The sequence below is a fragment of the Micromesistius poutassou genome, assembly GCF_964030765.1.
Source record: "Micromesistius poutassou genome assembly, chromosome: 11".
Lineage (NCBI taxonomy): Eukaryota > Metazoa > Chordata > Actinopteri > Gadiformes > Gadidae > Micromesistius > Micromesistius poutassou.
The window spans coordinates 16,301,148-16,326,426 of NC_140281.1; the positions used below are offsets into that span (position 1 = coordinate 16,301,148).

General features: G+C 49.0%; 2 protein-coding genes and 1 pseudogene across 3 annotated transcripts in view; 2 read left to right on the top strand and 1 right to left on the bottom strand.

The window, feature by feature from the left end:
• The window catches only part of LOC311355737 (B-cell receptor CD22-like), a 49,224-nt gene that overhangs the window by 13,846 nt on the left and 10,099 nt on the right, over positions 1 to 25,279 (top strand).
• LOC311355736 (uncharacterized protein) lies at positions 530 to 12,828 on the top strand. Its single transcript, XM_084475551.1, has 19 exons — positions 530 to 1,120; positions 1,212 to 1,330; positions 7,369 to 7,497; positions 7,722 to 7,786; positions 7,882 to 7,938; positions 8,150 to 8,248; positions 8,476 to 8,543; positions 8,682 to 8,769; positions 8,866 to 8,935; positions 9,252 to 9,324; positions 9,416 to 9,499; positions 10,025 to 10,154; positions 10,281 to 10,325; positions 10,428 to 10,509; positions 11,085 to 11,177; positions 11,370 to 11,449; positions 11,563 to 11,606; positions 12,050 to 12,129; positions 12,354 to 12,828. The coding sequence occupies exons 1-19, from the start codon at positions 895 to 897 to the stop codon at positions 12,474 to 12,476; spliced, it is 1,755 nt and encodes a 584-aa protein (XP_084331677.1). The 5' UTR covers positions 530 to 894; the 3' UTR covers positions 12,477 to 12,828.
• LOC311355816 lies at positions 17,152 to 23,955 on the bottom strand (annotated as a pseudogene). Its single transcript has 3 exons — positions 22,977 to 23,955; positions 20,802 to 21,064; positions 17,152 to 17,200 (listed from the first exon to the last, which is right to left on the bottom strand). The product of its transcript is annotated as an uncharacterized misc_RNA (transcript).

Genomic DNA, 25,279 nt, shown 5'->3' on the forward strand with positions numbered 1-25,279 from the left:
ATCTGATTAATCTTGAATTTATTTTACTTATTAACTTGATTGTGTTGTGTATGTTCCACTTGTGATTGCCCCAGCGAGGCCTCGCTCTGGGGGATGTAGCTCTGCTTCATTGCTACCACCTGCTGGTTACCAGGATGTATTGCACCTGTGAGGAAAGGTCTTAACGGACAATACCTGTCTGCGTTGGTTAGCTAACCATCCTAGCCGTCTCCTGGCTTCACGAAAGCATCATTGTATTTTACAGAGAATTCCCCCTGTTTAATAACTTTATACGTTTTAATGAAACAGGAATGTACACCAACCCTTTGTGAGACCCAAACAGAACATTGCTCAACTGACTCTGAATAAATTGCTCTTGATTGATTCATTTGTCTAAAGTTATTGCGCTTTTAATGTTTAAAATCAAAGTTATTGATTGCTCTGGATTTCTATTAAATTGTGACTATGCGTGAATGCAAAGGTTGGACAAGTAGGACAGCCATTGTAACAATAGGCTAATATACATGCACTATTTTGGTACTTTTGCAAAACAATGTGAATATATCTGAGATATCATTAACAAAATATTTAAATATTAATTAAAAAAAACATGAAGAAGAAGAAACCAACCCAGTTTCATAATGAGCCAATCCACATCCAAATGTCGAAAGTCGAATATGAAACTAACTTTACCCCGGTGGTTACATGAGTTGGCGAAACGCGGACGTTTACAGAATTGACGGTCTTCGATGACTTTGTTATATATGTTAGTATATGGTGGTAGAAGTGGTAATAGTTGAAATGTCAACATGACTATTGTTAAAGATAGCATACCCTATTGTTTTATCTGAAATCAAGACCTACTAACAACACCCCTGCCTGGAGCGTGTTACTTCTGGATTTCTTGTGCTGACAATGTTGTGGACAATATATGTGTTGCTGTGTGCAGTTCGTGTGAAAGCAGATTTTTTTTTACACGGAGCTGAGAATCCAACAGGCTACTGCCGAGGTGAACACGAGTGCCACAGTCACGATGATGACCAAACCAAAATGGATCGGGCTTATTCTCAAACGTCCAATGTCACAAGCAGCACGAGTCACAGCATGGACCGCTTCAAAGTATCCTGTCAGAAGTTGATAGGTAACAATAATACGCCCTTTCTTCATGTGACGAATGAAGAAGAATAAGTTCAGAGACACGACACGTATTTTCAATGTCCCACTGTCTGCAGAAGCGTTCCCAGTGGACGAAGTGGAGGGCGACTATGTCCGCACTGTGAAGAACTGCGTGTTCTCCAGGTCTCTCCCCGCTCCGCTCAGAGCTCCCGTCACATTGGCCGCAGTTTCCAAGGTGCGTCAAAAGGGTTTGTTATTATCAAGTGCATAGCAACCAAACGTATTGTAGCGACCCTGAGACTCTTTGGGAGTTTGTGTGTTTTGTGTTATGTGTTTGCATTGTGTTACTTTGTTGTGCCGGTTCTATGTGCATGTGTTGTGGGGTTTACTTGCCGGTCGGTGTGGGGAGTGGGTCGCCGGGTCGGCTGGGGGCGGGGCTTGGGAGAACAGGAGGGTGGGGGCTTGCACGTGGAAGCGTTGCGGGTGCAGGTGGGTGTGCCGGTGAACCGGTGGTTTTTGTGTGTGTATTGGTTTTTCCGGGTTCGGTGACCAGGTTGATAATAAACGGTTAACAAGAACTTGCGACTGGACATTCTTAAGTTACCGGTAGGGTCGTTACACTGGTGTCAGAAGTGAAAACTTTTTTAAAACTTTTATTTATTTATTTTTGGTCCTACTCGACGAGTCGGCTGTAGTTGCTATAGCCGTTAGCTCTGTTTTTTTTTTGTTGTCGCTTTACATCAACACCAATAATGTTCCCGGCGGACTGTCGGGTGAAGATAGAGACGGACGACTACGGCGAGGGTGCGTGTGGAGTAGCTTCGGGGTCTCTGGTGACGGGAAGAGCCCAACGGGAACCGGCCGCCGTTGGAATGAAGGGAGATTTTTCCCGCGTGGTGCGCAGCGCCGACTGCCCGTGGCCGCCACAGGACGGCTACAGACATGGCGGCGCCTTTCTCGCATCGAGCCCGGTGTCCATCAAGACGCCTAGATACACCGGTAAGGCTGACTGGGAAGCTTTCCACGCGCAATTTGAACTTTTGGCCGATGCTGGCGGATGGTCAGTGAAGGAGAAAGCGCTGCAGCTTGCGATGTGTCTGTCGGACGAGGCGTTGTCATGTTTGTTGCTGCTTAGCCCAGAGGACAGGGGTGACTATGCTGCCCTAGTGGGGGCGCTGAAGAGGCGTTTTGGACTGTGTGTTAGGCCGGGACTAATGCGCTCAGAACTCTGTAATAGGCGTAGGAAGCCGGGGGAGACGCTGCGGGCCCTGGCCAACGATATCGAGAGCCTGTCTCGGCGAGCATACGCCCACATGCCACCAGCCGTGCAGAGCGAACTCGCTCGGGATCAGTTTCTCCAGGCCCTTTCCCCTACAGAGCTACGCACGCAGACCCAGCTAGCCCACCCGCAGACTTTGCAAGAGGCCCTGGAGATGGCCATAGAGAGGGAGCTGGTGTGGGCTGGAGCCATCGACAGTCATCCAGCTCCTCAGCCGATGGTGAGATCGGCAAGGGAGGGTAATGAGGACTCACAGAAGCCAGCCTGGGTGGACGAGCTCACTGAACTCGTTCGCGCCGTCTCTATGCAGGCGGACCGCCGCTCCCCATCTCGTCCGGGGCAGAGGGTCTGCTGGGGCTGCGGGCAGCCTGGCCACCTGGTCAGACAGTGCCCTAAAGCTGCGAGTGCCCAGGGAAACGAGTCAGGGTCCGCGTAATTGGGGAAACGCGAGGCCCTGCCCCCGTACCCCCACCGTCATCGTCTGGAGGAGCCCACCATCACAGCCGGGGGGGCGGGGCTCCACCCCCCCCAGAAGCAGATGACAGCGACCCGGAGCCTGTTGTCGTGGTGGGGCGGACCTGGGCGGGGGACTTTTGTCATATTCCTGTCACTGTGGAGGGGGTGGCCTGTTTGGCTTTAGTGGATACAGGGTCTACTGTGACTCTGGTGAGGCCAGACATTTTGCCAAGCTGGACAGTACTTCAGCCTACAACCGTACAGCTCCGCACGGTCACGGGGGAGAGGGCTCCCATGAAAGGGAAGGGGTTGTTGTCCATCTGCGTAGGGGGAAAGACTGTCCTCCACCCAGTGTGGGTTGCAGCTGTGCAGGACCCCTGTATCCTGGGGCTGGACTTCCTGCGGTGCACAGGCTGCCAACTGGACCTGGAGAAGGGGGCGATTGGCTTCCAAGGAGGGCCCGCAGTCTATATGGCCCCGCCAAACACACCCTACATCCGGCCCCCACCGACAACGGCTCAGATGGAGCAGTCACACGTCCCCGGCGCCCTTCACCCCCTTGCAAAGACCTTCCAACCACCCTGGCTTCCCGATCCCTGTCCATTGACCCAGTCCCCCTTCCACAACCCTCCCCCCTCCTCCCCATCCCCTCATGTCAATGTTGTGGCCCCTGCAGACTGCTCTCTTGCCACCATGGCACCCCCCTCCATGTGCCTGGGCCCCTTCCCCTGCCCTGCCCAGCTCCCCCAGACGGGAGAGGAGACGGTGCTGTCTGCTGTGCGGGCAATATGGCAGGGCCACTGTGATGGACTCGACCCTCAACAGCAGGAGCAGCTGTGGCGACTACTGGCAGAGTTTAAGGACAGCTTCGCCTTGAACGAGAGCGACGTGGGTCAGACGCACCTGGTGCAGCATGAAATCGACACTGGGGATGCCAGGCCCATCAGAATGCGCCCACGTCGCCTGCCCTTGGCCCGACAGGAGGCTGCGGACCAGGCGCTGTGGGAGATGCAGCAGGCGGGCCTCATAGAACCCTCAGATAGTCCCTGGGCAGCAGCCGTGGTGATGGTGCCTAAGAAGGGGGGTAAGTGGAGATTCTGTGTTGACTACAGGCCACTTAACGCAGTAACGAGGAAGGACTCCTACCCCATCCCGCGCATCGATGAGGCCCTAGATGTCGTGGCTGGGTCGTCCTGGTTCTCCTCACTCGACCTCCGCTCTGGCTACTTCCAGTGTCCTCTTGCTCCTGAGGCCAGACCCAAGACTGCATTCTGCACTAGCAGAGGATTGTGGCAGTTTCGGGTCCTCCCTTTTGGCCTCTGCAATGCACCTGCAACCTTTGAGAGGCTGATGGACAGAGTGCTCACTGGCATCCCCCGGCAGCAGTGTATCGTCTACCTGGACGATATACTGGCACACGGGGGCTCCTTCGAGACAGCACTTGCCTCGCTGCGTCAGGTTCTGGAGAGAGTAGCTGCAGCGGGCTTGAAGCTCCATCCCGATAAGTGCCATTTCATGAGGAGAGAGGTAACTTTCCTTGGACACAAGGTGGGGGGGGAAGGCATTAGCACCATGGGGGACAAAGTGCAAGCTGTCCAGGACTGGCCCACCCCCACTGACACCAGACAGCTGAAGAGCTTCCTCGGACTGGCGTCTTACTACAGGCGCTTTGTGAGGGGCTTCTCCTGTGTGGCCGCTCCCCTGTTCCACCTGCTACAGAAGGACAGGGAGTTTGTGTGGGCAGAGGATTGCCAGTCTGCCTTCGAGACCCTCAAGGGAGCTCTCACCAAAGCCCCGGTGCTCTCCCCTCCTGACCCTGCCCTGCCTTTCATCCTGGACACGGACGCTAGTAATGTTGGCAATGGCGCCGTGCTGGCACAGGAGGGGCCGGAAGGGGAGCGGGTGGTGGCGTATTACAGCAGGACATTCAACAAAGCTGAACGCCGCTACTGCGTCACTCGTCGTGAGCTGCTGGCCATTGTTAGAGCCGTTCGTCACTTCAAATATTACCTCTGCGGCCTGCGCTTCACGGTAAGGACTGACCACTCCGCGCTCCAGTGGCTCATGTCTTTCAAGGAGCCAGAAGGGCAGGTCGCACGGTGGATCGAGGAGCTGCAGTCCTACAGCTTCAGTGTGGTGCACAGGGCAGGGGCTCGCCATGCTAATGCAGACGCTCTCTCCCGACGCCCCTGCAGTCAGGATGGCTGCCGCTACTGTGAAAAGAGGGAGAGCCGTGAGAAGGAGCTGCGGAGCCAGGGCGAGGGATGTTCTGCAGTGGAGGTGGTGTCCCCGGTCTGCTGTGAGCTCCGGGAGGTCGACACTACAGAGTGGAGACGGCAGCAGGAGGAGGACCCAGACCTTCGACCAGTGCTCCGGTGGGTGGACCTACAGCAGCGGCCCCCCTGGGAAGACGTGGCCGTCCTCTCCCTGGTCACCAAGGGACTGTGGGCTAAGTTTGAGGCCCTGCGGCTGTGGGATGGCGTGCTTCAGCGGGCCTGGAAGGAACCTGCCACCGGAGAAGTTAGGTGGCAGGTCGTGGTGCCTCACTCTCTGCGTGGGGAAGTGCTCCAAGCGGTCCATGGTGCTGTGGGCTCGGGGCACTTTGGGGTGTCAAAGACCCTGCGTCGCCTCCGCCTTGGCTTCTACTGGGGGCAGCACAAAAGGGACGTTGAGGACTTCTGTCGCCGCTGCGATGGCTGCACAGCCCGCAAAGGCCCCGCTGGGAGGTCCCATGCCCAGCTACAGCAGTGCCCTGTGGGGTTTCCTATGGAGAGGATTGGGGTGGATGTGGTGGGCCCGCTACCCTGTACAGAGAGGGGGAACAAGTACGTCCTCACAGCCATGGACTATTTTACTAAGTGGCCGGAGGCGTACGCTCTGCCTGACCAGGAGGCGGAGACCATAGCGGACGCTTTAGTCGGGGGGATGATAAGCCGTTTTGGGGCAGCGGAGTCCATCCACAGCGACCAGGGCAGAAATTTCGAATCCCGTGTCTTTGCGGCTTTATGTGGCAGGCTGGACATGCAGAAGACCCGTACTACCCCCCTCCACCCCCAGAGTGACGGCTTGGTGGAGCGGTTTCATCGCTGTATGGAGCAGCAGCTGGCCATTGTCTCGGCTAGGCATCAGCGGGACTGGGACACTCATCTGCCTCTGGTACTCATGGCCTACAGGTCAGCTGTCCAGGAGTCGACGTCCTGCACGCCTGCTCTGCTGATGTTGGGCAGAGAGCTCCGCACCCCGGCCGACCTGGCGTTTGGCCGGCCGCCCGATTCTCCCCCTGTTCCTCCTGGCCCAGAGTACGCCAGGAGACTCCAGGACCGCCTGGAGACGGCTCACTCCTTTGCCAGGGGCCAGCTGCTGAGCGCAGGGGTGAGGCAGAAAAGGAACTATGATGTACGCTCTCGTGGCAGGCACTTTGAGGCTGGGGAGCTGGTCTGGACCTACAGCCCGCAAAGAAAGAAGGGAAGATGCCCGAAGCTCGATAGCGAGTGGATTGGGCCATGCAGGGTCCTAGAGAGGATGGGGGAGGTGGTGTACCGGGTCCAGCTACCACCTCGGGGAAGGAGGGTGGCCCTCCACAGAGACAGGTTGGCCCCTTATCGAGGCACTGCCACCCCTCAACCTGCTCCCGCGAGCCCTGCGGCTCCCCGCACCGGTGCAAATGGGCCCCAGACACGCCCACCTCAGTGTTCTGGTCCTAGGCCCCCACCGGACCCTATCCCTGTCCCCCCTCCCTGTCAATCGCCACAGTCAGCAACTTGGCCCCCGGCCCCGCCCCTCCCTTTCCCCCTGCCCCCCCCTGGGTCTGATGCTTGTGGGCCCCTCTCGGCCTCAGGCACTTCTCCCCAGCCCCCCGCAGCCCCAACACGGCCTCGGAGGGAGAGGAGAGCTCCGGGTCGCTTCCGGGACTTTGTTTGTTCCCTCGAGGACGAGGAACTTTGAAGGGGGGAGGCAATGTAGCGACCCTGAGACTCTTTGGGAGTTTGTGTGTTTTGTGTTATGTGTTTGCATTGTGTTACTTTGTTGTGCCGGTTCTATGTGCATGTGTTGTGGGGTTTACTTGCCGGTCGGTGTGGGGAGTGGGTCGCCGGGTCGGCTGGGGGCGGGGCTTGGGAGAACAGGAGGGTGGGGGCTTGCACGTGGAAGCGTTGCGGGTGCAGGTGGGTGTGCCGGTGAACCGGTGGTTTTTGTGTGTGTATTGGTTTTTCCGGGTTCGGTGACCAGGTTGATAATAAACGGTTAACAAGAACTTGCGACTGGACATTCTTAAGTTACCGGTAGGGTCGTTACAGTATTTTATAGAAGTCTATGATCAAAACACAAGGTCCTTCTGGACAATTTACCATGTGGTGATATAAAATGTATAGGCTCGATTCTGTGTAGGCTCTATTCAATTGTATTTGATGAAGTGGATATGTAAATGAGTTCAGCGATTGATAGTGTATTCAGAATCTTGTTTATACAAAACACAGTGAACAACCTACCTGTACAATTATTCAAATGATCACGATTTTGTGGTTATTTCTTACTTGCAGAGCGTCATTGAGGATATCTTGGATTTCGACATCAGAGTCACCCAGACGGATCCCTTCCTGCAGTTCGTCAGCGGTGCTCAACTCATACCTGATTCGATTCCCTTGGCACACCGATATGGAGGACACCAGGTTAGACCTGGGGACCTTGATGTATTTTATATTTGAATGACTTCTTGGATAATTTTTAACATTGTAAACCACAAATAAAACATACTGCACTCAACCACATTCTTCATCACTTTTCTCAAAATGTTTTGTCTACAACTGGATATTGTGTGGAACTATTTAACGTGAACGACGCTGATGACAACTTGGTTAACAATAAAGTTTCCTGAATGTGAATCTCTCCCTAGTTTGGCTACTGGTCCGGTCAGTTAGGAGATGGGAGAGCTCACCTGCTTGGCCAGTATACCAACAAGTGGGTCCTGCTTCACAAGACTGAAGCCAACACATAGTTCACAATAATAACAGTCATATCATAATAACAATGATCTAAAATGCATTGTTTTACAGAAAAGGTGAAATATGGGAACTACAGCTCAAAGGCTCCGGCAAAACGCCATATTCAAGGTAGTGCTGTGTTTCTGGATGTAGAACCACGTATATTTATTCCCCTTATGAATGTGTGTAATCTTTGGGTATTGTTTTACATATTTTTAAATATATAGGAGATATCTTGTCACGGGCCCTTTGAGCATGTCCCCTACCTTTTCTAAAGGATGCATTTGGCCCCTCCCCACTCGTGGTTGATGTAATCCCTCATCGTTTCATGCTGATGCAGGGCTGGCGATGGCCGTGCGGTGGTGCGTTCGTCTGTCAGAGAGTTCCTGTGCAGTGAAGCCATGCAGGCGTTGGGCATTGCCACCAGCAGAGCCGCCAGGTAGGAGGACAGCTCTGGTTCCATTACTCTGGCCTGATTTCACAATTAAAGCCCCCAATGATGCTAACCAATGTTGTTGTTCTGTGTTCCCGTTACGCACAGAGAATAATAAAATCCATAATATTGTTTATAATGATAATGCTTATAATAAGTCAAATGTTATTTGTATTGCAAAATGATCAAAATTATTGAATCGTATGACTGCATACCTTCTTGTGTCTTGGTAGCCTGGTGGTGAGTGAGGAGTCGGTTTGGAGAGATCAGTTCTATGACGGAAACGTAAGGAAAGAGCGAGGTACAGTTCAAGGTCCCAAAAGATTTAAATGTTTTCACTAACATGCAGATACGTAGCTATCTTGGAGCAGAGGCCTGGAAGTTTCGGCGTGTTTCTTTGTCCATCGAGCTGAGGGGTTGTTTGTCTTGTGGTCTTCAGGAGCTGTAGTCCTCAGACTAGCCAGGTCCTGGTTCCGCATCGGATCCCTGGAGGTCTTGACCCGAGCTGGGGAACTAGATCTGCTCAGGTCAGGATGTTAGCTATCAGTAAGGTGAAAGGTCAACTATGTTCAAGTGTGTCAAGGCTTGTAATTTAACTGCTTATTTTTCTTTGCTTTCCACAGGAAATTATTAAATTTCATCATTGAAAATAATTTCCCTGCCATTTCTACAGAGGACCCAGATAAATATTTGGTGAGAAATGGACTACAAATTCATTAAGATTAATATAATAATAATTGTATACGTGCTGTAACTATGTGATTGTATGACTAAAATCTACAACACAAAGAACACGCACACACGACAAAGAAATATAACCCCCCATAATTACATTTACCTTTAGGGCATTTAGCAGACACGTTTTTCCAAAGCAACTTACAACGGTTCATACACACATTCACACACTGACAGCGGAGTCCACCATGCAAGGCAACAGCCAGCGGGAGCGGTTAGGGTTAGGTGTCTTGCTCAACGACAACTCAAACTAAATATATTTCCCTCATTGAAGGTATTTTATTCTACGGTTGTCAGGGAAACCGCTCACCTGATCGCCCAGTGGATGGCTGTCGGCTTTGCACATGGTGAGTACCTGTACCACCTGTTACTTCACAAAGTACTCCATCATGAAGTACTTCATCCCTGACCTCCTGTAACTCCCCTTCTGTCCACCAGGGGTCTGCAACACGGACAACTTCAGCCTGCTCTCCATCACCATTGACTACGGACCATTCGGCTTCATGGAGTCCTACAACCCCAGTAAATACAAACATTTAGGTTTCCCTAGCTGGCTCCAAAATGGCCATCCGTTTACCATGTAATTTACTATGTCAGCCAATGATACAACAGTGTTCACTAGAGAGGGGAAATTGCCTTTGATGCTCTTTGCAAAGATGAGCTGGAAGAAGATGAAACGGTTGTGACTTTTTTATTTTAGTTTCGATAGTTGTGGTTGCAACAGTTTCTATTGTTGCAACAGTTTTTATAGCTGCCACAGTTGTTAGTTTTAATAGTTGCGACATCTGTAAAAGCTTGTATTCAATTTCATTATAGAATTTTAGGGTTAGTATATTAATATATATAATATAATATTAATAGTGTAATATTATAATATTAATAGTGGCTGAATATTTTGTAACCTTGGTTGCTTTCTCACTAAAACAGGAGTTAGGAAATTTGCCATTTTAGTGTCGCACACAGCTCCAAGCACTTTCTAAAGTCAATCTACATTTTTTCATTCTGTTCCTCGTTGTTTTTCAGCCATAAAATTATTTGTATCCACAGATTTTGTCCCTAACACCTCAGACGACGAGGGCCGCTACAGCATTGGAGCGCAGGCTGACGTTGGTCTGTTCAACCTGGAGAAGCTTCTAGAATCCCTGCACCCCGTCCTCGCCCCCAGCCAGCAGCAGCGGTACGTACAACATGGTCCTCATGGTGTAACATAAAGCAGCACTCTCTTGTACCAGGAGATCGCCCAGCGTGACCGCTCTCCTTTGAGGGTGTAAGGGTCTACCTAGAGATCTGTGTTTCCCCCCAGGGCTGCAGCCGTGTTAAAGGGCTACGCTGGACTTTACCAAATGAGGTATGAATACATATTGTGTTGATCGCTTTCTTGTTGGGCTCTTGGTATTTCAACTATAGATGGTAGTTCTTTGTCTTTATATATGATGTTATTTGGTTTCAGATTTCACCAGCTCTTCAAGGCCAAGCTGGGGCTACTGGGTGAGGAAGAGGAGGACGGGAATCTTATAGCCTTCCTCCTTAAGGTAAGACTCTACAAGCAAGAAGATCAGAAGGTATTGAGCAGCAGAAGAGTAAACCAGACCATCGCAGCAGCACCAGAGTGTAGTCTCTAGGCCAGCGTTTCTAAAATAGGGGTATGTGTACCCCCTTGAGGTACTTTGAAGTAGGGCAGTGGGTATTTAAAAAAAATGTTTCCTTGTTTTAATTTATTTTTGTTGTTGGTTTTGTTCAATTGTAAAATAATTAAACTCAATAGGTTGAGTAAAGCTCAACTTATACTATTTTCATATTGTCTCCACAAACTGTTTTGTGCCGGTGAAAGGGTTACTTTACTGAAAAAATACCTGAAAGGTGGTACATTAGTAAAAATAGTACGAGAACCATTGTCTGTTGAGGTCAAGTGGATTTGTCGTTAATATAAGGAACTGGGTGATAGGGGTAAAATAACATTAAATAGTACAAAAATACATATACAGCTTTACATTTTAATTATGTAAATGTATAATGTCTAAGTATAATAATAATTGTATGATGATTAGTTGTCTCTGTCTCTCTCCTCTCTGATTGGCTGTGTGTGTGTATCACCTCTCTGAGGTAGATGATGGAGGACACAGGGTCAGACTTCACCATGACCTTCAGACAGCTCAGTGAGGCGTCAGTGCAGCAGCTTGACCACGGTGGCTTCACTCAGGTCCTCAGCAACATCCTCACGCTTACCTGTTTTTCTCCCAGTCTGTCCGTCTGTCCCACCAGACTTTATTATCATACAACGCAAGTCAGAATGTTACAATAATTTTATTAAACTGCTAAACCTGGTGTTTATTTGCCAAATTGCCGTTACTGTGTGAGCAGGGATTTTGATGCTTTCTCTCTCTCTCTGTAGGAGACGTGGGCTCTTCATGACCTGTCGTCCCACCAGCTGTTCTCTGATTGGTCGAGGATGTACCTGCTCAGGCTGGGCAGGTGAGCAAGACAACGTCTCGTCTCTTCTCAACAGTGCATCTCTTCCTCAACCGTATTATTTAGCTGGTCTAGATTGTACTTTCTGTGATTTGACTGTTTGGTCGTCTTTCCAGACAGCAAGGCGATGATGACGAGGATCGACGGCAGCGGATGAAGAGTAAGTTCATCAAATCACCCGATATCAGCCCAACTCAAAGCAGCACTCTTTATTTTTCCACAAATTATTATTTTTTTGACCAATGACCAATGTCATGTCAATCTCGGAGTACTTAAGATTGGCAGGAATCAAATGTCTGTGAGGACGATTTTTTTTTTTCTAATCTGATTAGCCAGACCAGATCATCATCATCCACCGATCGTGGAATAACATGAGTTACACATTTTTGCGGCTCAACAGTGCCAAATTTTGTGTTGTTTAAACAAAACACAGCAGATTGCACACAGAAGACCTAATCAAATTAACAGCCACACTAAAAAAACCTTGCATAACTTCTAGCGATTCCTTCTAGAAGCCGAGCTGCGTATCACTCCTTTAGCACACCCTTTGAATCGCCAAGATTCGGGGTCACCCCTCCTAAAGTGATGTGAACGTGTCCACAGGTGTGAACCCCAGGTACGTCCTGAGGAACTGGATGGCCAAGTCGGCCACCAGGAAGGCAGAGACCAATGACTTTTCAGAGGTTTGTAAAACCCTTTAGAAGCTTCTGGACAATACTGTACTGTCTGTGATTTGAATCCATCAATATTGTTAAACAACTGAATGACTACATTAAGATGATACATGCCTGTCTTCTCATGTTTTTATTACAATCTGTATCAAAATTAAGCCTATCTTCATCATTTCAGTTTTTACTATCTTGCATGACCTGATTCTATGTAGTGTGTTTCCACTTCTGACCACCAGGTGGTGCTGTTACATGATGTTCTGGGGAACCCCTTCATAGCGCAAGACGCTGCAGAGGAGACAGGCTATGCAGCACGGCCTCCGCTGTGGGCGCGAAGGTTAAAGGTCAGCTGCTCTTCCTGATTGGAAGAACATCTGTCATATTTTCAGACACACAGATCAGTGTGTCTGAAACTACAGGAGTTTTAGATTCTGAGAATATCAGCTGACCTCAAACTTCAAGGTCAGAGCCACCTGAGGGAATGCTGAGCTCCAGAATTCCCTCCCTCTTATCGCCTGTTGGACAGAAATACAGAGAAGTTGGATATTTTCATCTGTTACTTTCCCAGGGTAGGCTGATCATCAGTCTGTACATTTAAGGAGAACATGAAACAGTAAATTCTTGATTAATTTGTGAAATGGTTCTTTATGTGGACTATATTGATACCATACATTATATGTTTGATTTTATAAACAACAAAAATAAAACACCATCAAAGCAGCCTGCAGATATTATTGACTACTTTCCTACACCGTGTGAGTGTGTCTGTTTCTTTATGAACGTGTCGATTTTTCCTCAGGATTGTTGCCACCAGATTTTGGTCACATATGTGTTCATATATCCTGTACCCAGCAAACATTTTCTCGACCTGCGTCGAAGCGAACAAGTCCAGTCGACGTCGAGTCACGACGTGACTTCATTTCGACATGAAAACATAATCATTAGATTAATGGTGATTTCAAGGAAGACTTATTTTAGAGTGGTGTAACCGAATAAACACTCCCAGCAAACATTTATGCATTCAACAAGTCTAAAATACGCCGGGTCACAACGTGACTTTATTTCGACCATTTGCCGACATGAAAACATATATGCCGCTACGGAAATGGTGATTTCGAGGAAAGCTTGTTTGACAGTTGTGTAACTGAATAAACACTGTTTATATCGCTATTTAACTTAACAACGATGTAACTTTGTAACATTAGTGTGAACGGTAATGTTTACACATTAATAGTATTATTGAAGTGTTATTATTCCAAACGCAATATGCTATCATGTATATGGCCAATATAGGTTCTAAAATGTTTTATTCCAGCATTCCATTTACTCAAGTTCCATTGAGGAACTATTTTTCCTTGCGCACCAACACGTAATCCCTCCAACGCATGCGCAGGTGATATCAGTTCGCCGTCAAGTTCGGCACTCAGCAGCATGCGGGAGTTGCAGGTGAGTTTCGAAAAGACACTGCAATTTAAAATGCAACTGTATTTGTAGAGACATTACCCTTTTGTTATTTGCATGCCTAACTGTTGAATTTGAGGCTACATGGCGTATTCTCATGGATAGCGGGTTTTCGTATTTGTAACGTTACATACGAACTGGGAGCGGGAAGCTAGTAGGCTAACGTTAGCTTAGCCCTGAAACGGGACGCTGCTACTTCCCAGCTGGGGAGCAGCAGCGTCCCGTTTCAGGGCTAACGGTATCTGTGTGTTATTGAAAATAAAACACGGGTGGCAAAGCCCTTTCCCCGTGCATTAGTCCTGTGAACTGTTGGTCAATTTTAGGACCCATTCTTCTCATTATTGATAGCGAGAGGGGTGATAGCTTCCGATGTAGCTAAGCTAAATGGACTTGATGTAGCCACCAGTTAGCCCTTGAGGCTGGGGCGCTGGATGGTGAGACTGTCTTCGTCCACTGAGCCAAACACTTGTGTTTTTTGGCCAGTCAAACTTCTCACTCTCACCAAACCTTGTACGGGTGTTTTCTTTCCAGCTGCTGTGACGAGATGGAATCCCGAGGCCACAGATACAGAAATCGAACCAGCCATGAGTTTACACCTGAAACATGCACCTGCAAGGACTGGGGGGATGGGATTTTGGTCCCAATAAGTTTTCATTTTGTTGTTTAAAGAAGATGTAGGCCTACTTGGGTATAAATAAAATGTTTTTGATGCAGTGCACTTTATACCCTGAAATCTGTCTTTTGTTGAAGATTAATAGGACATGTATTCATGCTTGATTGATAAGAGTATGCATAATTAAACAAAATATTATAGATGTAGCCAAATATTGCTGTCCTTTTGATATGACCAAATGCTCTATAGGCTACATGTCGGCAAAGGGTCGAAATAAAGTCACGTTGCGACTCGACGTCTATTGGACTTGTTGACCACACGGTTTGAGGTAAATATGTTTACAACAGATTGAGAAATGTTTAATTATCTACATGCAGCACAAGAACTGCGTGTTATAGGTTCAGTGGGTAGCTATACTGAAAAACCGTAAATTGGGGCACACTACAAGGTAACTGAAATGTAGCTTAATATTTTTTTTCATAATAAAGTGGGTATTTAGTGTATTGGCTTAAAAGTAAATTTCATGTAGGTTGAAATGTCGTCTATACAACGTCGAGACGACGTGGATTGATGTCGTCTATGAGACGTCGAAACGACGTCGGTCGAAAGACCGACGTCAGAAAAACTTTCATATCAGCCCCTCAAATCGACGTCGTTTCGACCTCCATGACCAACGTCGATTAGACGTCTAATTGACGTCGAAATGTTTGCTGGGGTAGGCTTCTATAGGCTAGATAATCCATAGGCTATGTTACAGTTTCAAATATGTTAATAAGGACATGTTATTTTAATTCTGATTTAACATTAATTCCATGTTGTTACTTTTCAATATCAGTCATTAGGCTAAATAAAGTCACGTTTGGCAATTAGCGGAGTCCAAGTAACCTATTCTCGCAATATAGACCCTAAAGGCCCTCCTCAAAACAAAATTACAAGGTGTCTTAGTGTAGTGTAGGCTATCAACCAATGACCAAATTACTAAACTAATTAAAGGCCATGACACACTGTTACCTTCTGTTAAATTCTTTATTTCTGGGTCCGACTGGGAATAAATTCGGTCTTGGTTAAATACATATCTATGGCAGCAGGTATCAGTATACAGCTGTGTTCCCATGTCAATGCATGATTAAATGCATGATTAAAACATATCTAAACACATTTTGAATGTCCTACGTCAACAACAGCCAATGGCTTTTATATAAGCCTTCCACCTGAAGTAAACTAGCTCAATAACGTCGGGTTTATGCAATACACCAAAGACCACATTATCCCTATTTTTCATTTATTTTCAACATTAGAAATAATCATCCATGGTTTTGAATGGCGAGGGTCAAACGCTGCGCGTTTAAAACGTGGGTCTCTAAACTAGGGTGACCAGACGTCCCCCCCTGTCCCCCCCCCCCGTCAACAATCCCGTCAGCCCACAATCCCATAACCCCCCCCCCCCCCCCCAACAATCCCGTCCGCCCGCAATCCCGAACCCTCCCGGCAACAATCCCGTCCGACAGGGGGGATGGGGCAGTGTCCCCGTTTTAGTTTTCTATGACAAAAACACTACACGTTTGGAGGTTTTTACACCGCTGCCCAAAATGTCCCCGGATTTTGTCTCAGAAATCTGGTCACCTTACTAAATAGGCCTAATGAACATAATTCATAACTGTTATAGGCTACAGTCATATTTCTGCCACTTTCCCACAACTGATTGTGAATAAATTGCCAATGGGCGCCAACACTGGAATTATTATAGAGCGCTGTGATTCATGTATGCATTTAGTGATTCATTTATATATTCATCAACTTATTTACTTGATTAAGGCTACTTAATATGTTACTTTGGGTGAACGTTAAAGGTTATAGTGTTGCGACCTGTGATGAGTCTGACTGGTAGAAAGAGTTGATTTACCTTGACTTTATTGCTCTGTTGTCATGATAATAACGCCACTGGCTATCCGATGTAAAAATCCTTATAACTGGCTGGCTGGCTTGCTAGCTTGCCCCACAGGCGCTTATGGAGCTTCTCCACTCCGAAAACGTTGACGTACATTTTCAATTCACCACCAATTAGTTTTTCATCCTGAAGAATGTGGAGGGAGAGAGAGGGAGGGAGGGAGGGAGGGAGGATTTTGGGGATGCTTACTGTATGATTGTCTGATGAAAAAAATAAATAATAATAATAATAATCATCACTTCAAAGGTGAACACATGAGTGATGTTGTCTCAAGTGCTGCTGTCCCACATCCTGGGGACAGCAACCCTATGAGAAGTAAGACTCACAAGTAACCAGACTAGACTTAAGGGTGTGAAGAGGAAGGACGTCTTGAGCGGAAGGACCGAAGATTAATAAAGAGAAAAAATTGCAGAAATGGTCTAAAAAGATGATTCTCTGATAGGCCCAGTAGTTACCAGGCTTATGTTCATTATTCTGCTAATCATGGTGTGAAGAGGAAGGAAGTCTTTCAATGTTGTATGGTTTCTTTTCAGCTAAGTGCATGAACTGGAACCACATCTAGATGTCAGACCAGCTTCCTCCTCAACAGTAACTTTTAACTTTTATTTATTAGTAAGAGAGGAGAGGACTCACTATGAATTTAAGATCATCAGCAAGAGTATTTCTAGCTTTCCTTCTGTCAGTACCAGGTTGGTTAATTTACATTGTGAACATTTTAACTGTTTCAATAACATGACAACCAAGCAACTGGAACGAGGAGAGGGTGAAACCACAGCAGGTTTAAGATAGAATAATTAAGCAATAGATCACGACAGGCTGTGGTATGTTCTCATTATACCACAGTTAAGGGGCGTTGTCTGTCCCCACACGCAGCAGAGGTCTCATTCTGATAAATTATGATTTCAGCTGATTTGCTGCGTTGTCTCCATCTATGGTCACATTTGCCCGAGGCAGGCCTGGTCATAACACAGACTTTAGGTTTGCAAAAATAAACAAACAAAAAATAAAACGTTCATCACTTCTTCACATCACTGTTGTTCTCTAGAATTGTCCTGTCCCACATCCTGGGGACAGCAACCCTATGAGAGGTAAGACTCACAAGTAACCAGACTAGACCAAAGGGGAAACTGACACACTGTGGTGCATTTAGTATAGTATAACCATATATATAACTGGCTGGCTGGCTAGCTAGCTTGCCCCACAGGCGCTTATGGAGCTTCTCCACTCTGAAAACGTTGACGTACATTTTCAATTCACCACCAATTAGTTTTTCATCCTGAAGAATGTGGAGGGAGAGAGAGGGAGGGAGGGAGGGAGGGAGGATTTTGGGGATGCTTACTGTATGATGAAAAAATGATGAAAAAATTTGCAGAGCACATGAAGGCATTTTAACCATTCATTGTGGCCAAAAAATGTCCAGTAGTTACCAGGCTTCTGTTCATTATTCTGCTAATCATGGTGTGAAGAGGAAGGAAGTCTTTCAATGTTGTATGGTTTCTTTTCAGCTAAGTGCATGAACTGGAACCACAGACTAGATGTCAGACCAGCTTCCTCCTCTACAGTAACTTTTAACTTTTATTTTTCTATGGCTAATGAATCTAATTCAAAGAGTTTTGCTTGTATGTACTTTTTAATTGTATTTTTTACCTGCAGGTGTTTAAATATCACCAAGAACAACAGAGTGAGAGAGGAGAGGGTTAATTTACATCGTGAAAATCTTAACTGTTTCAATAACGACAACCAAGCAACTGGAACGAGGAGAGGGTGAAACCACAGCAGGTTTAAGATAGAATATAGTAAATAGAACATTAAAGAATCACCCTCTAGAATGCTGTGTTTGGTTAAACAGACCACTAGAATAGAGAACGGTCCACTTTATAAATTTAAGTTATGGTTCATAAGTCATGGAAAAATACTACTTCACTGCAAGTTGTATACAGCCTCTTGTAGTTAAAGTGCTGGTTTTAAGATAACGATACCCTTTTGAGATATGTTGGCCATTTCCTGGTTTAGACAATCCTGAACTATTCAAATTATCGAAAGATTAATTTAGTTACTTTTATACTTTTAGAAAAAAACATAAATGTCAAAAGCTACTGTTGCTCCCCCATTTATTCTATTAATGATGATTTAGACATGAAATCTGCTGCAATGTTAACATTCTGATTCAGTGATATGGTACACGGCATGCCACCTCAGGTCCCCTCTCCTGCTCTCCTCTAATTGTCTTCTCTCCTCTCTCCTGCTCTCCTCTATTATTCTCCTCTCCTCTTCTCCTCCTTGTCTCTACTCTCTTTTCCTTGTCTCCACTCTTTCCCTTTCCTTACCTTGTCTCCTCACCACTATTCCCACTTCAACTCTTTGTTTGCAATACTATCCTTGTCTCCTCTTAACTGTTAGTGTATGTTATTCAGTTAGTGTAGTGTAATAAATGCTGCAATTCGGGGGGTGACCACTGAGCTGTTCCTCTCACAGCTCAGTGGTCAGCATGTATCTGTAGTTTCCATCTCCACCCACTAGCCTCCATCTCTTTATGTTTCTTCTGATCTGTTCATCAGGTGAACCTCTGTGTCTTGTTCATTCTCAATGAGATGTGTTTGTTTTTTCACAGCGCTTCAGGGTAATGGTGACTGGAGAGTTACTTACTCATCTAGTAATGGCTGCGCTTTAAGAGGATCAACAGTTGACATCAGCTGCACTTATGAATACCCTGGCAACGTACAGAACCTCACGACCACAGCCAATATACTGTGGTTTACTAAAGTTTCCAATAAGCAGCCAGTTGATCTGAAACCCGATAGAGGCTATACAAATTGTGTTGAATTCAGCTGAATTCATCAGGTCCAGATGACCTGATAATACCGGGTCCAGAAGACCTGAGACAGAGTGACTCTGCTGTCTACAAGTTTAGGTTTACAACAAACCAACCAGGTGGGGAATATACTGGTGACCCTGGAGTGACGTTAACTGTAACACGTAAACTTAGATTACAAATGATTGAAGTGTGTGTGTGTGTGTGTGTGTGTGTGTGTGTGTGTGTGTGTGTGTGTGTGTTGGTTCTAGAAGGTTTGTTTTAGTAATCTTAATTATTTAGAATAATTGTGTGTCATTTCATTTGTTCTCAGACCCAGATCTCCAGGTGAAGGTGTCAATTCCTTACCCTACCAGTCCTACCTGGGCAGAGATGGCGTGTCACAGTATGTGTGATCTAGCTGGTGACCCTCGCTACATCTGGTTCATAAATAGACAGAATGTAGGACAGAGAGTGACAGGGTCTACATTCAGTCTGAAGGGAACTATTCATGTGCTGTTGAAGGATACGAACATCTCCACTCTCCTTTATTGTGTAAGTCAACTCCACTGACATGATACCAGATGTAATGGACCTTTGAGGGTACAGAACTACATGTTACTCTTACTATGAAGTGCAGAGCCTGTTCAAAATGGGCCTATTTAGCACAGGCCGATTGCTTGGCCTCCTGTATTGCTGCTTGCAGCTTTATTGAGCGTCGCTCCTTTAAAATACTTGGCACTCGACACAGCATTTTCTGTGTTCTCAGTAATACGCCCGCCACGTGAAAAGTCTATCAAATGACATGCAGACATACAGAGCCTCTTCTAATTATTGTTAGACTAATATAACAGTTGTGTATCCAGCATCCAAGTACAGTGACCAAGTGAACTGCTGAACTGCAGAGCCCTGAAGCCCCATCCCGCTGCTGCACAGTCTTGTTCAAAGTGTGTTGATATTGAACGTGTCCTGTGTCCAAATTAGTCAGCACTGCACTTCCTCAGCTCTCAGCAATACACACACCAAATGTGAAGTAGATCAGATGAACGGTCCTACACACACACACACACACACACACACACACACACAATTAATTTCTCGCTTTATCGGTACATGGATGATTAATGAATATAATTAATGAAATGTAACTGTTAACAGACGCTCCAAAGACCCCCACAGTGACCGTGAGTCCCTCTGCTGAAATAGAGGAGGGCAGTTCAGTGACTCTGAGCTGCAGCAGTGATGCAAATCCATACAATTAAATTAAAAAGCTGTCTGTATCTTGGTACAACTGAATCCATTTAGTTTGGCCTGAAGCACAAGTTAAAGAAGCTTGCAAGAGTAGGATCCTGGTAGAAGTAGTATCACATCCAAACCTAATTGTAGCAAGGTTCAAGGAGTGGGCGGAGACAGGTTTGGCGTTTTCTCAGCCGGTTCGCTTTATTCCGCACAAAGCGAACAACAAATGAAACATAAGGCGAAATGAAATGAACAATCCGGTCCGTAACTACGGTGGCCAGGCTCTCTGCCGTTCGGCCCGTCCTTCTGTCCACACTGAGCGTCTGTCGCTCTCGGCTGTTCCTACTGAAAGGCAGAGCAGACACATAAATACACACTTCCTGATTGGGTCTGATTGCGGACACCTGTCGGCAATCAGACCCAATCGCCCCAGCAGACCTGGTGCTCCATACTCCCCCTACAGGCCAGACGCCGCCCCCCTCCACATACCCCCACCGCCCGACACAGGCCGGGAACCCATCCGGCCGTAGCCTACTCCCCCCCCCCCCCCGGAACGGGAGAGGAAATCAGCCACGACCATCTGCGCCCCCGGCCTGTGGGCCACCCGGAAATGAAAGGGCTGCAACGCGAGGTACCACCGGGTGATCCTCGCGTTGGCATCCTTCATCCGGTGGAGCCACTGGAGGGGGGAGTGGTCGGAGTAGAGGGTAAACTGGCGACCCAGCAGGTAGTAGCGGAGGGCACCGCCCGCCCATCGGATGGCGAGACACTCCTTCTCGATGGTGCTGTACCGACCCTCCCGGTCCGATAGTTTGCGGCTCAGGTACAGCACCGGTCGGTCGGCCCCCCCCACCTGCTGGGTCAGGACCGCGCCCAACCCCCTATCCGACGCGTCTGCCTGCACGGAGAAAGGGAGAGCAAAATTAGGAGCACACAGGAGGGCTGTTTTAATAGCATCAAACGACACCTGACATGGCTCCGACCACTGGACCGTATCTGGGGCTCTCTTCCGGGTGAGGTCGGTCAAGGGGCTGGCCAGGTCGGAGAAGTTTGGGACAAACTGCCGATAGTACCCCGCCAGCCCCAGGAACCGCCTCACCTCCTTCTTGGTCCTGGGGCGGGGGGCGGCAGCGACCGCCGCGGTCTTACCGACCTGCGGCCGGACCTTCCCCCCCCCCAGGTGGAACCCCAGATACTGGATCTCCCTCCGCCCGATCACGCACTTCTTCGGGTTGGCCGTGAGCCCCTCCCGTCTCAGCGACTGAAGGACGGCCGCCACCCGCTGCATATGCTGCCCCCAGTTGTCTCCATAGATGACTATGTCGTCGAGGTAGGCAGCAGCATATGCAGCATGAGGTCGCAACACCCGGTCCATCAGCCGCTGGAACGTGGCTGGGGCCCCGAACAACCCGAATGGAAGTACCTTGAATTGGTACAGACCGAGCGGAGTGGAGAACGCCGTTTTCTCTCGGGCTGCTGGAGACAACGGAATCTGCCAGTAGCCCTTCGTGCAGTCCAGAGTCGTGTAGTAGGTGGCCATGCCAAGCCGGTCCACAAGCTCGTCGATCCGAGGCATCGGGTAGGCGTCGAACTTAGACACCGCGTTCACCCTACGGTAATCCACACAGAACCGGACAGACCCGTCCGGCTTCCCCACAAGCACGACGGGGCTGCACCAGTCGCTGTGGGACTCCTCGACGACGCCCAACTCTAGCATTGCTGCCAATTCGCGCCGTACCACGTCTTGCTTGTGTACGGGCAGCCTGTAGGGGCGTGTCCGCACCGTTAACCCCGGTTGCGTCTCGATGTCGTGAGTTATTAACGGGGTGCGACCGGGCAGGGGCGAAAAGACGTCGGCGAACTGGAGCTGTAGAGAGACCACGTCCGCCGCCTGACTCTCCGACAGATCCTCTCCTCGACCGACCGGAGGGATGGGCCCCGGGGCAGGGACTTCCGGTCCAAGCTCCTCTCCCTCCGGTAGCGTCGTGGCGAACGCGACCGGGACCACATCATTCCACCTTTTCAGGAGGTTGATGTGGTAGATCTGTCGGGCGTCGCCCCTGTCCGACCGCACTACCTCGTAATCCACGTCCCCGACTCGCCATGTGACCACAAAGGGACCTTGCCACTTCGCGAGTAATTTAGTGTTAGAGGTGGGCAACAGAACAAGGACCTTGTCCCCCGGTGTGAGATCGCGTAATCTAGTCCCTCTGTCGTACAGGCGTTTCTGATTCTCCTGGGCTTGGCGCAAATGCTCACGTGACATTACCCCGAGTGAGTGGAGCTTTGCACGCAAGTCCATGACGTACTGAATTTCGTTTTTGCTGTCGCTGGACCCCTCCTCCCAGTTTTCTTTAATGAGGTCCAGGACGCCCCTGGGCCTGCGCCCATAGAGCAACTCAAACGGGGAAAACCCTGTGGAAGCCTAAGGCACTTCCCGCACCGCAAACAACAGAGGGTCTAGCCATTGATGCCAATTTCGAGCATCCTCCTGTACAAACTTCCGGATCATGGACTTTAACGTCCGGTTAAACCTCTCTCACTCTCCCTGGAAACCCAGCCCAATCTATCCCTAGAATCAGGGGGTACGTGAGGCTCGGACTAACCGCCGCCTTGACCCTATGCGTTTTTCCCCCATAACGAATTTCGATAGGGACCAAGGGATACGTGTGAACATCCCTGTGTATACACCTCACCAAAACGCTCGATGCCTCGACCAATGCCTCGGACCGCACCAGGCGCTGATGGATCATGGTCTGCATACAGCCGGAATCCAACAGCGCCTGGTACGTACCCCGTTGTATCCTCACCGGGATACGGTACGCCTCGCCGGGACCGTAGGGAGGGATCGGGGCACCGGTGACGCGGACAACCTGGCCCACCTCCATCATCGGGCAGTCCCTCCGAAGGTGTCCCGGCTGTCCGCACCGCCAACACCCCTCCCTTGCCGTCTGAGGGCCCGCCTGCGGGATGGGGGGGGAAGGTGATTCATGTGCCTGCTCTGGAGTGGGCCCCCCCCCCCACCTCGCTCTTGGTAGCGGGGTGGGTTTGTACCCCCGCAGGGCCGCCGCACCGGTCCGCGGGCTCGGGGTTGGTGCTGGTGGTCGTCTGTCCGTCGAGGGGGGAATCAGGTGGCCCTCCGCGATCTTGACGGCCGCCGAGAGGCTCTCGGGCCGGTGGTACCGGACCCAGGTGGATGTTCTGGCTGGGAGCCCCTCGACGAACCTCTCGAGGGCCACCTGCTCCACGATTTCCTCGGGGTTGTTCCTCTCCGGGGCCAGCCACCTCCTCGCCTGGTCCCGCAGCTGCTGGGCGTAGGTAGCCTTCCGAAAAGGTGAGGGCCCGGAACCGGCGGCGATGTTCCTCCGGGTTCAGGCCTAGCCGGTCCCGGATGGCCTTGTCGACCGCCTCGTAGTCCCACTGGGCCCCTGCCGGCAGACTGTGGGCCGCGAGCTGGGCCTCGCCCGTCAGGAGCGGCAGGAGGCGGTGAGCCCACTCCTGTCGTGGCCACCCGGAGACCTCGGCCACCCCCCGGAACGTCTCCAGGAAGGCCTCCGCGTTGTCGGTCTCCCCCATCTTGGGAACGTGTATGTGGCCCACCGCCCCTGCCGCTCTGGGTTCCCGACCGCGGTCGCCGGAGGCGAGGAGCTCCTGGAGGACCGCCCGATCGGCGGTCAACGACTGGCCGAGCTCCAGGAGCACGTCGTTCTGTGCCTGTTGCACCTGCGCCTGCCGTTCGGACATCTGCGCGAGATGTCCGAGTAGCGCTGCCAAGGGTGACTGTTCCATTGTCGCACTCCGCCCCACTTTGGGCTCCACTGTAGCAAGGTTCAAGGAGTGGGCGGAGACAGGTTTGGCGTTTTCTCAGCCGGTTCGCTTTATTCCGCACAAAGCGAACAACAAATGAAACATAAGGCGAAATGACATGAACAATCCAGTCCGTAACTATGGTGGCCAAGCTCTCTGTCCACACTGAGCGTCTGTCGCTCTCGGCTGTTCCTACTGAAAGGCAGAGCAGACACATAAATACACACTTCCTGATTGGGTCTGATTGCGGACACCTGTCGGCAATCAGACCCAATCGCCCCAGCAGACCTGGTGCTCCATACTCCCCCTACAGGCCAGACGCCGCCCCCCTCCACACTAATATCTTACCCTTATCTAAAATCAACAAATTATCATCTGGTGACCTGGTTACCATTCTTCTGTTGCCAATATAAATCATTTGATTTCAGAGTTCAGAGAGAACTGTTGCTTATAGCCTTTATTCAGTGCCATTATGATTGTGCATGCCAAGCATGCACAATCTGCAGCAACTGGTTTATCACAAAAACTAATGGAATGCATCTTATGCAAAACAATGTAATCAGATACGTCTTTAATGCCTCCCCGAGAACACATATAGGACCCCAGGAGTTTAAAAAGGCCAGCCTCCTCCTGTGAACCAGCTGAAGCTAAACCATGATATTATTAATATAACAGCTCCTGGTTACTTGCTGTGCCAGTGATGTTTGCTATAAGTGTGAGATCTAGGGTCAGATCTGGATGATAAACTGGATCTGATGAGACTGCTGCCAGTGAACAGAATGAGGGGATGGCTATATCAAATTATAGATGTCTTGTCTTGTTTTAAAGAAGCAAATGAAGAAGGTGTTTAAAGATAGACCTTGCAGGAAGGACTTGAAGTGAGGCCTAGAGAAGCCAGCTAGGACCACTAGTCCCCACCAAGGTTCTCTTAATGACTGTCTTCAGGAAGTGTAAAGTGTTTTTTTAATGTACTCTTCTGTCCTCAGCTGCTTCCTGTTGCTGTGTATGAAAACATCTCAGCTCTGACCAATCGCTTGGCTCCTAAAGCACAGAGAGAACCAATAGAAGAGCAGGATGACCATCACTGTGCCAGCATCCACACCTCTCTCCCAGAAAACCAGGAAGTGACTCGTTGGTTGGCTGGCTCCCGTGTCCAATCAGACCAGACAGATGAGGTCCTTTACTCTGTGGTCAAAATAGATAGAATTTTTTAGGACTTAATCAACCCAATGGATTTGCTTTACAGGGAGACTGAAGTTCATATCTCTGTCTTCTTTCAGGGACCAGGACCATCGTCAAATAAACA

What these genes read in the sequence shown, in the direction of transcription:
- LOC311355736 (XM_084475551.1), top strand. Translation starts at nt 895, where the DNA reads ATGTTGTGGACAATATATGTGTTGCTGTGTGCAGTTCGTGTGAAAGCA. An exon ending in CTTGGCCAGTATACCAACAA is followed by an intron (nt 7,787 to 7,881) that starts GTGGGTCCTGCT and finishes ATTGTTTTACAG; the next exon opens with AAAAGGTGAAATATGGGAAC. An exon ending in CATGGAGTCCTACAACCCCA is followed by an intron (nt 9,500 to 10,024) that starts GTAAATACAAAC and finishes TTGTATCCACAG; the next exon opens with ATTTTGTCCCTAACACCTCA.